Here is an 11,609-nt window from a genome sequence, read left to right as displayed (position 1 = left end):
TCTCTGGCTCTGTCTCTCTCTCTCTCTCTCTTGAACTTGGTACAGGATCTCACCACACACCTTGGACTTGTAGTGATCCTACTGTTTTCAGCCTCCCCAGCACTGGGATTATAGGTGTGCACCACCACGCCCAGACTCAGTGGATGGCTCAGCACGCCTGGGGGTGGGGCCAGCATGTGGTGCTGGGAATTGAACCCGGGTCCTGCTATCTCACTGGTGCAGTATTTGTAATTTCTGACCTGATGTTTTATTCATACATGTACAGTTTAGTTGATTACTGGTTTTTGTTTAGTGGTCAAGACTTTCTAGCAGAATTGTACCTGACATGCACAGATATTAAATTTACATCTTCACATCTCTGTGTTTCTGATCAGTTAGGATATAGTTAAGTCATCCTGGGATGAGGAGATAGCTCAGCGGCATAAGTGCTTGCCTACCAAGTGCAAGGTCATGAGTTCGATCCTCCTGGTAGCTTCATCCCCCAAAATTCATCCCAGAAGATAAGGAAACGACAAATATAATCCTGACTGTTGTTGTGCTTCCTTTACAGTGTATGATTTATCAGAAACCTTATTTTTCTATTTTTGTTCTAACATTTTCAAAACAGAATTTCTTTCATGAACAAATATAACTCTGTGGCACCCATATAAGTGCTGTAGAGCAAATAATAGTAGAGAAAAGATTAGCTCTTCCTAGAATGAAAAATTTCTTTGTTGCCTTAATGACTCTCATTCAATTATTTTAAATTGTAATGCTGCTTTCTTCCTAAGAACACAAAAGATGCCCGTGATGATTAACTTAATGTGAGCTCACTCTGATCCTGTAATGTCTTATGATTACAGGTGGGATAATGGAGTAAATACTAGCATAATACTTTGCCAGCAGCCACCAAGTTAATTAGATAACCGGAAGGTCAGAGCTGGCAGTCTGGCTGAGGGATTTGCCCCATTTAGCATTCTCTTCCTTCAGACTATAAATTCTAAGTCACAAGATAGATTTTTTTTCAGGTATGGAGACTTTGTGCTGTAGTAATCAGGTGGTATGAACGCAGATTTTGGAAATATATTCTACTTCCTTTTTCGATGGAGCATTTGTGTGTTTTGTATTTTTTTCCACTATTGTGTATAGTGCAAGATGAAGAAAACCCTCCCCAAGTTTCACATTTGTGAGGGAAGTGCTGCTTCTGTAGGTTAGTGCCTGGGAGGAGAAAGGGACATGGCGTCTCTCGAGGTGGTCGTACTGTTCATTGTACACCACTTAGAAGCTTTATAAATTATATTTTTTTTTAGTTAGCAAAGTTTTGGCCATGTTTTCTTATGAAAACATAGTTTTATTAACTTCTAATTAAAAACTACTAAATCTAATGGTGTTATCAGTGGTGTACCAAGGATTTTCACTATGTGTGTGTGTGTGTGTGTGTGTGTGTGTGTGTGTGCACGCGTGCACATGCACGTCATGTGTATTCAGATCAACACATCAAGTGAGATGGATGCATTCAGGGTAGTATGGCCGTAGACCAAACCAGTAACATCAATAGCCAATACCGGAGATACCATTTTTCTTTAATTTTCCATCCATCCTTCCAACACTAGTTTTGAATTGGATAGAATTAATCTCTGAAGGCACATTTACAGTTAGGGCTGGCAGATAGTAAATATGTTAGGTTTGTAGGGCCCTCTGTCTCTGTTCTAACTACTCGTTAGTCATTTCATTCAAGAAAATGCTGTTCAGAAAAGAATTGACTTGTAAATTGTGGTTTAGATGATGCAAGAATCTAACTGAACATAGTTTGTGTGCTACGCAATAACTTTAAAAATATTTTAGTGCTTGTAAGTATTTTACCACTCCTCGTGTCTTAGGTTTGTTAACTTAATTCTCATCTGTCTTTGAGAGTTAGCTATAAAAGACTTTGCCATTCTTCCTTTATTTAAACAAGTTGATCATTTCAATTCAGTCTTCTCTGGTACTGGTTATCGTTACTGGTTTGGTCTGTGCTCACGCCGCCTTGAATGCACCCATCTCATCCGATGTATTGATTTGGACACACACATATACACACATACAAAGCAAGAACTGAAAATCCTCATTACACCACTGATAGCGCCATTAGGGTTAGTAGTTTTTACCTAAAAGTTAAGACAACCATATTTTCATGTGAAAACATGGCTGAAACATTGCTAACTAAAAAAAAGTTGAATTTACAAAGCTTCTAAGTAGTATGTACAATGTGATTCTCTTTGTAAAAAGATGATAAGGAGAGGCCTATGTGTATGTTTGTCTACTTGCATATTGCAAATATGCGAAAGTATACTATCAGTGAGTTCTTAATTTTTCAAACAAATTAAATCAGTTTATCTCAATATGAGCAGAAAATATTTACTAAAGACATCAAATAGCTTCCAGGTCTCAGGCTTAGAAGAGGGCTCCGAGTTACTGGTCCTGCAAAGATGCCCGGCAGCTGGCCGCAGGTGGGCACTTGCAGTTAGAGTCATTGTTACCACTGGGCTGGGTTCTGGGTCTTCCCCTGCTGTTCTTAGTACTCCGGAATGGATTCTGGACTGTAACTACTTTTCTTGTCCTGAGTGTGCAGTTCAGAGCCTGCTGTCGGTGCATTTGATTGACAGCTTGTTCTTCTAACCCTGGTGCAAGGGAAGCTTCGAAAGCACGCGGATCTCACTTCAGCAGTGAACGCAGGGCCCTGCCCAGGAGGTTGGAGTTGTGCCACATGCAGGAAGAGGATCTGGAGTGCAAGCAGTACACTGTGCACACGCAGGAAATTGTCCGAGTTGATTATTTCTGCACAGTGAAGTTAGAAAGACTAGGGAGCGGGAGAGGGCTCTTCTGTCCATGGAAAAGGGGAGAGATGATTTTACTCAGCTCTTGGGCTATTCCTTCCTCTTAGAAGAACTCAAGAATGTTTCCCTCAGTGGGCAGTTTTGTCAGTTTCCTACTCAATTGTGTTCTAAAATTCTCTTTATAGTTTCCTTGAATTCCTTGAGCCCTATATTGAGTGTACTAGGTTGGACAGCAGACATGAAATGCTTTTCTTGTTTGTTCTGGCTTGGTGGAGTGGATTCAGGTTACGTTTCTGAGGTCTGCCACAGGTGGCGCTGACATCGAAAGTTCCCAGCTCTTAGTGAAATGGTCGTAGCTGCAAGGTGTCAACATAAAATTCACTTAAAATCAGGGTCCTGGTATGCGTTTTTCGAGCCACTGTGTAATTACTGCTTGATGGAAATTTGGTCTCCAAACGTAATTCATTCCAAATAAAGTTTTAGCTGGTATCTTGATAGTGTTTTAAACTTTTTAAAAAATATTTTTAGATTTACAAAAAATAGATACCACAGAATATATGACACCTGCAGTTTCCGTTATTATTAATATCTTCCATTAGTGTGGTATGCTTGGTACAGTTGAACCAATACTGAGGTATTGCTATTGACTAAAGTTCGTACTTCATTAATGCCCTTAGTTTCTAACTAATGACTTCTTTTTCTGTCACGGGATAACTGATATATTTTACATATCTTGTATCTGTTCAGCTGTACAGTAGTGTCAGAGAGCCAGGTAGTGCTATTTCTAATGTAAGTAACTTTCAGAATTTGGGAAAAGAAAACATAAAGATAAGGCTTTGTCACAAAAAGGTTCTTACATTCTTTTATCCCAATGTCACCTGAATAATCGACTTTTTATTTTTCTCTCCCGTTCTCCGTTTAGTGGAACAGGTTCCAGTGGAGCCGTACAATATCCCCCTGTCACAGGCTGAAGTCATCCAGGAAGGGAGTGATGTCACTCTAGTTGCCTGGGGCACACAGGTTGGTACTGGAGATCTCAACTCCTAAAGCCCACACTGCCTTGAAGCCCTTGTATTTAATCCTAATATATGGAGAATTGAAAATGACATTTTCATTATATCTTAGATTAAGAGTGCTTGGTGCTACTGAGGCAGATTTGTGCTTTGCTAATTTTACTGAGGTATAATTGTTATATAGGTAGTTTTCAAGGTATTCAAAGTGATTATACACACACACACACACACACACACACACACACACATTGTGAAATGATTATAGCAGTCAATCCGTGACTCGTTCGACACCACATCGTTACCATTTGTGTGTGTGTGCACGTGGGCGTTGAGGACACTTCCGTCGTATGTGTCCCACACGGTGACTTTCAAGTACACGAGACATTAGCTGTAATCACTATTCTCAGAATTTCTCTGTGACCTCAAGCTTGTGGCCCTGGTCTGCGGGACGGTGAGGTGCCTGTTCTGGTGTGGTGCACTGCGTGAGCGTGTGATAGAACATGCTGAAGCTTATGAGGCATATTGATTTGTGACCCTCAGAAGCACGTCACATGGCCACACTCCTGGGGCTGCGCCTGACGCAGTTCTTCTTGCCCCATTTCCTGGCAGCTCTTCCAGGTACTTTCTCTCCACCTGGCCTCATGTGGTACTCTTGCCTCAGAATTTCAGACTTTTGTCTTTTCCAGGGACTTTCTTCACTGACCCACCTCAGCTTTTTCTGTCTTCTTGTCACATTTCTCTGTCTCCAAACCTTAAGCTCAAGACTGTTTTTCTCTTGCGACAGATCCTGTCTGTCCACCTGTCTGTCCATCTGTCCATCCATCCTTCTCTTCTTCCCTCTTTCCTCCCTCCCTTTCTTCCTTCTTCTTTTAAAGAAATGGTCACATTGTCTCTGTAAAAGAAATACTTTGTTTTAGGAAATCGAGGGCAGTGTAGCATGTGCTTATTTTAGAAAGCTAAGGACCACACTAAGATAGTTACAGAGCTGTTCCCAGTGCCCGCAGCTCCTGCTTCCTCTGCTTGGCTGTTGGCATGGAGTCCTGCAGCCCTTCAGGCTCTCACCACAGTAGAGTCACCCTATGCTTGCTGAATTGCACCACACCTGGATCCATGTGGCCCCTGCATGTCCTGCGCCCCTCTTCTCCTCCTGGTAGGAAAGCGAGCTGCGCAAGTCCCAGCTCCCCAGCTTGCTCTTCTGTCTCCTCTGGGCCTCTCCCTTCCTTTGTAGCTGCCGGTGCAGGGCTCTGTCACCTTGCATTCCTTTCCCCCAGCTGAGGCCTCACCGGCCTGGCTCTTTAGCTTTTCCTCTCTGTGTTGCTTTTATTCAGACGTTTTGTGTCTTTGTATCTGAAGGGTGCCTTTCCCTTTACATACGGTTATGCCTTCTTCCTCTCTTTTATCACCAAACTTATTTATTGTTTTTTATGGTGTCCCAAGTCAAACGCGGGGCCTTATGCATTTTATTATATGTTAGATTATGTTAGAATTGGCAGTCAAACCCAGGACCTTACGCTTGCCAAGCAGGCACTTTGCCACTGAGCTATATCCCCGGAGCCTTATGTCTTTTAGGCCAGGACGGTACCACTGAGCCATATCCCAAGCTGCCCTTCCCTTTCCCATTTTTTTTTTTATTTTATTGTATTTTGCTCTATTGTAATACATTTTACTAGCACCTATAAATTTTTCAGTGTGATACTTCTGTCCATGCATGTAACATGTCCATCCATCCTCTCTGCTAGTCCCCTTTATATCTCTTATTCCCTTCTTGTCAAATAGTCATCTCCTTTCTGTCTTTCATGCCATCTTTTTTTTAAGCCTCTGCATTCTTGGGAAATGTCCTGTTTGCCTTTCTGAGCATAGCTTATTTCACTGACCACAGTCATCTCCAATCCCATCTGTTTTCCTACAGATGACAGAGTCTTGGGTGTTTTATAGCTGGGGAACACTTTTATATGGATACCTACATCTGCTCTATCTATTACTCAGTCTTTGGGCCCCAAGGCTGGTTCCCCAGCTTGGCTGATACAAATTTTGGCACAATCAACAGGAGTATGCAAGTATCCTATAGTATACTGACTTTAGGCCCCAAAAGCAGTGTGGCTGAGTCATATGGTATATCTGGTTTTAGTTTTCTGAGGAACTTCTGTACTATTTGCCTAATTCCAGTCCCCTTTTAAAAAACTTTTGAAGCAGGGTCTCACTAAGTTGCCCAGGCTGCCTGCTTGTGATCCTTCTGCCGCAGACTTCAGAGCAGCTGGGGCTGTAGGCTACTAGGCCTGACTCTTATTGTTAAATTCGTAGGTCTACGTCATACTATCTCTATTTAATTCCTTAATGTATTCATGTTCCTATGCCTTAGAACCTTTTTATCCATTAGTTTACTAAACCTACTTTCAGTAATTTAGAAGCATGATTGGTAAATCTAAACTTCGTCTCAACTGCTATTATGTGTGACATTGGCTGCTAGCTATGAAATGGAGTTTTGCTTTAGCTTTTGGGGTATTGGGCCTGCTGGTTTTGATTTCTTAATTTTCTTCTTGTCTCCTCAGCTGTTTTTTGTTGTGTCTTACTTTCAGCGAGCTTCTGTTCTGCTGTTTTTCTCTTAGATGCTGGTGAGCTACGGGATTCCTTGGCGTTTGTCCTCTACTTCTTCCTCCAAATGCTTTCCTTATGAACTGCTCGTGACTCTATCTACCATGTGTTAGCTTTGGAATGAGAATCTTTAGCACCAACTTCATACATTTTCTTTTAGAATCTGCTTTTTAACCATTAATATTTAATTCATTGGGCAGGCTGGATTTAACCTAACATTTATGAACCCTTTCTCTAGATCTATTCTGTTGACTACAAACAGTATCTGTAAATATTCTTGTCAGCACTTAACTAACTTTCTGTCTTTCATGCCATCTGTCTTTCAGGTCATGCCACAGACCTGAATGTTTCTGGCCGATCCCTGAACGTTTTTCTCTTCTTCTTAGGTTCACGTGATCAGGGAAGTAGCTTCGATGGCAAGAGAGAAGCTTGGAGTGTCCTGTGAAGTCATCGACCTGAGGACCATAGTACCTTGGGATGTGGATACAGTTTGCAAGGTATAAATAAAGTGCTGGCAGGATGTTGCGTCCTCGGGACCTTGGGCCAAGGTCTTCTTTGTGTGAAGCACTGCTTGAAAGTTGTGAGCTGCTTCGGCATTTCCAACTGATCTGAGGTTTTGAAATTTGCGTTGTGAAAGAAATGGGTGTTGTGTAACCGGCCTACTATTTACAGAGTCGAATCACTTCCGAGACTCTTTATCCTCCCACTGTTTTCAGTATGTAAAATATTAGAGAGCTCTTCGCAGGCCGGCAGCTATCCTGGGCTCTGTGAGTCATGGGGGGTGTAAGTGAGGGAGCACGGCAGGGGGCTGCGGGCACCTGTAGTTTAAATTTATTGGTCTCGGTTCAGTACGCTGGGTTTAATTTAGTTAGATGAATGGTTTGGCTGAATTTTCATTCATCTTCTTTCCTCGGACAAGGGCAGATTATTCTTCAAATTATAGCCCTGTCTCACAGCCTTAATAGGCTCGATCACACAGTGTTATTGCTGCGGGATTCTGGCTGCTCTGATGAATAGTTTCTGAGTAGTCTCTTGATCTTTGGCCTGATTTGATGGATGCTGCTTTCAGTAGTCATGGAATTCTCATAATCCCTCCTCCAGGTAGGGCTTAGTTTTTACGTATTTAGCCATAACTGATATCTTTCATATTAATGGCTGGATAATTGAACTGTTCTCGTGTTGGCACATCGGAAAGATTAAACTTCTGTCTACTTAGCTACTGAAGTCCAGGTAGTGATGTCAATGCTGTGTTTTCTGACAGATTTATATTGCAGCAAGTCAGCCCCAGAGTGTTTTACTTCATTTATGTGTGTGTGTATATATGTATGTATGTATTTTTGGAGAGCTGTGGGAGTCTCTTAGCTTTTATAGGCCATGTATTAGGTTAGTTACATGGAAATAATCTGTAGAGACTTGTGTTATAAAAATGTAGCTGGGGGAATTTTTTAGCATGAAAGTTGTTTTATAATGTGTTAGTTTTTGTGTGTGTGTGTTTTAGGGAAGGGTCTATAGGGTTTACAGGGTCTCACTACTAGATCAGACTCATAGTGATCCACCTGTTTATAGCCTCCCAAGAGCTAGGATTGCAGTCTCACTTGCCTTCTCAGTGTATGCCAGGGGTGGGGCAGGCGCAGCAGGCCTGGGGATCGTAGGTACAAGATTAAGAACTTATTATAGTTCTGTACAGGGTCTCGCTAAACAGCCCACATTAGTAGTGATCCTCGTGATTTCTGCCTCCCAAGTGCTGGGATTACAGGTGTGCGCCACTGTGCCCGGACTCCATCGCGGGCTCAGCGCACCCGGGGGTGGGGCTGGCGTGGCATGCGGAGCCAGGGATCGAACTCTGGCCCCTGTGCTTACCTAAGCAAGCACTTAGTCTGCTGAGCTATACCACCGGCCCTTTTGGTCTTTTTTGGACAGGATCTTGCTATACAGTTCAGGCTACCCTTGAACTCACTTTGTAGCCCAGTCTGTCTTGTGATGATCCTCCTGCCTCAGCCTCCCAAGTGTTGGGAATACAGGCATGTGCCCCCACGCCTGCCTCTGACTTCCTTTGACAGCTGAAGTTTCCACTTGGGTTTATATTTTTAGTATGGGTGGTGCTTTTCCATGGCATGGTGGGTGTTCTGATAGGTAGGCAATCTCTTTACTTTATTTACATATTTGTTTACCTATACATTAAAAAAGGATTTCTGTTAGCCTTTGTCTATTTATTTACTTATTTATTGTACTGTGGATTGAACACAGGATGTTGAGTTTGCCAGGCAAGTGCTGAAGCCACTGGGCTATCTACCAGGCTCTCAAAAAGGATTCCCAGCAGCTTGCATTGAAACACAAATACAGCAGCACCCCAAGGTGTGAATGTGAAAGCAAAGAGAGGAGGCGTAGAGGGAGAAAGAAGGGGGCAGTTATTTACGTTCATTTCTGTACCCCTTTGCTCGTCCTCCCTCCGTCAGCTCTGCTGCTTACACCTTTCTGAGGTCCCAGACGCAAACCTTGCATCCTCTGTGCTGTGGCAGAAGACAGAGAGGCCTGCCCAGCCCCCCGCCACGTGGGAAAGTAATGTCAGGTCGCTGGCTTGTCATCGTCCCCTTCGCTTTGTGTAGGGGTGCTTTCATCATGAAAGCCAGCCTGCCGGCTTGTCATTTCTTGATTACTTTGGGCCTCTTTGTGACTTTCTTCCTTGCTGGTAGGGGCCATCTTGGTTGTGTTTCATGTGTCAAAGGAGAAAATAGTTAGTGCTTAGCTTCCCTGTGGTTCAGAGGTGGCATGAGGGAAAAGGTCTCTATAGCCAAACGTGCACGTTAGAAATGAAGGCTTCTTTCTGGGGAGCAACTAGAGTTTAGCTTTTCTTCTTTAGCTTTGTGAATTTTATAGCATCCAAAATTTATCTTTGCAGTGTTTTTCAGTTAGCTGTACTTTATTAATTGCTTTTTTCATAAGACAAAATTGGATTTCTTAGTTGTACTTACTATGTGTCAGCTCAACACCAATGGACATCTTTTGGAACGGCTAATCAAAACAGCCTATTCAAGTGAGTTCTTAAACACATATATTAGAGATCTGTACACAGTTTATGCTCTAGGACTGCTGAGAAGTTCATGCTTTCAGCTTAGCCTTGGAGCACTGTGTGTGGGCCGAGAAATGACAGCGCTGTGTTGGTAAAAGGACAGAAAAGTGCACCAGTGGGGTGGGAGAGAGACCAGAACCAGACCTGCTGGCTTGGGGACAGAAGTGATGCTAGAATCAGAGAGAAAAATGATGCATTTCAGTAACAATAGTGATTCATTTAGATACAGGAAAAATAATTATCTTATGCCTTATCACAAGCTGTCAATTTCGAATGCAGATCTGACTGTGAATAAAAAAAATAAACCTCTTGGAAGAAAGCATAAGATGTCCTTATGATCTTGTGCTCTGACAGAATGGTGCAGTTTGTTTTATTAAAGTTAAGAAAATTCAAATGGGTGCTAGTAACAGTAGATAATTCATGGATTTGTAAAAACTGAGGGAAACTTAAGTCCAGAAATATAAAGTTCTTGTGCAGTCAAAAGGACAAAGGCAGACAACCTAATAGAAAGATGGGAAAAACTCTTGACAGAATACTTCACAGAGGAAAGTAGCCAGACGGCCAGTACCACATGGAAACTTGCCTGATTGCTTTAGTCAGCAGGGGATATAATACCCCTGCAGTCGCAACATTCTGATTAAAGTTACAAGCACTCCAAGTACTAAGTGTTGGCAAGAGTGGGAAGCAACTCAGTTCTCGTACGTTATGGTGCAACCACTTTGGAGAACTGTCAGTAACCACTTGAGCCCTCTAATCTGTCTATATAAAGTCTACGCACATATTCCCAAATCCCACGACCAGTTCTGAAATCTAAAACACCTCTTTTTCCAAGCATATCAGAAAAGGAATGTTGAGTCTGTATTTCAGGTCATTCATTAACTTGAGGGGAGCCTTGACGCGCTTTGTGCAGGGCATCTCGTTGGTCATGTAGTTCTGCCCACAACCCTTGGCTCAGTTTTTCTTGTCCCACAGACAGCAGACAGGTGCTGTGCAGTAGCGCCCTTCTCAGATCTTCCCAGGAGCGAGAGCAGTGGCTATCGCCCGGCTTTCCTGTTGAGGGGTGACCCCACTCCATCTGAGCTGGAAAGTGAAGTGTGGTCTTACAGAGCAGGGCTGTGCACCCTTCGGGGCTGTCCAGCTTGAAAGGAGGACGTCAGTGGGCAGTGATGCGGGGACATGGCCTATGGAAAGACAGCTGGATTTTGGCAAGAGAATGATGCGCTTTGAAAAAGACTCAGTATTTTACGAATCTTATTGGTATATAGTTTAGAACCTACTACTGAGGAAAAGAATAAAACAAGATAGTATACAAAGTGCAGCGTTTATCGAGAAGGTAAAACCAACACATAATTTGGGTGTATTTATATTTTCACTGATGATTAAATTATACTAATTCTTGAAGTGTGTAAGGATTTGCCCTGACATCTTGATTTTGTTTCTTTCTCTCACATTCTGCTTCCCACATTTAATAATCCTAGAGCAGATCCTGCTGGCTTTTAGGACACAATATGTAAAATCTGACCACTACTTCTGCCGTTACGCTTGACCTTGCTCCAAGCCACCAGCATTTCTCACCTGGGCTTTGGCTGCAGCCCCTGACTGTTGTGTCTTGCTTCTGACCTTCCCAAGCCATAGGCCGGGTCTGACATGTGTCCCTTCCATCCCTCTCATCGCAGAGGGCCTCTGTGGTTTCTCATCCAGCTTGGAGGAAAAGCCTAATCCCTCACCACAGCCTACCAGGGGTTGCTCCGTCTCTCCGTATTCCACACCCATCGACGCTTTGGGAGCTTCTCCTCTCCAGGTTCACGGGTCACTCTGCTAAATCACTTGGGTTCAGTTCCTCATTAAATACTTTCCAGACCAGATTCCACAGTAGCGAATCCTCTTACAAACGTTCTCTTATACTTTTTCTTTCTTTTTCTCTGTAGCGATCAGCAAGCCATAACATAACGTAACATATTGAGTAAATTAACTAGTGTAATGCAAATTACAGTGCTCATTTATGTCTTACATTTTAGTTTGCCGTTTTTTTTTTTTTTTAACAGTTGCCTGTTTTTCATAATGATACTAGGAATTGCCCATCTGAATTTTCCTCGCAGTAGGACCAGTTTGTCTCCAGTGAGAGGTGAAGCTGACTGG

The 11,609-nt window shown here is 42.8% G+C and overlaps 1 protein-coding gene across 2 annotated transcripts in view; it reads left to right on the top strand.

The window, feature by feature from the left end:
* Nucleotides 1–11,609, top strand: part of Bckdhb (branched chain keto acid dehydrogenase E1 subunit beta) — a 210,217-nt gene that overhangs the window by 67,982 nt on the left and 130,626 nt on the right. For both annotated transcript variants that reach the window (XM_004628271.2, XM_023711987.1), the window contains exons 6-7: nt 3,718–3,815; nt 6,787–6,897. In XM_004628271.2, coding sequence (XP_004628328.1) covers nt 3,718–3,815; nt 6,787–6,897 — 209 coding nt within the window. The remainder of the gene's footprint in view (nt 1–3,717; nt 3,816–6,786; nt 6,898–11,609) is intronic.

The sequence above is a fragment of the Octodon degus genome, unplaced genomic scaffold, assembly GCF_000260255.1.
Source record: "Octodon degus isolate 3935 unplaced genomic scaffold, OctDeg1.0 scaffold00022, whole genome shotgun sequence".
Classification (NCBI taxonomy): Eukaryota; Metazoa; Chordata; class Mammalia; order Rodentia; family Octodontidae; genus Octodon; species Octodon degus.
This window is presented reverse-complemented; position numbering and strand designations above follow the sequence as displayed.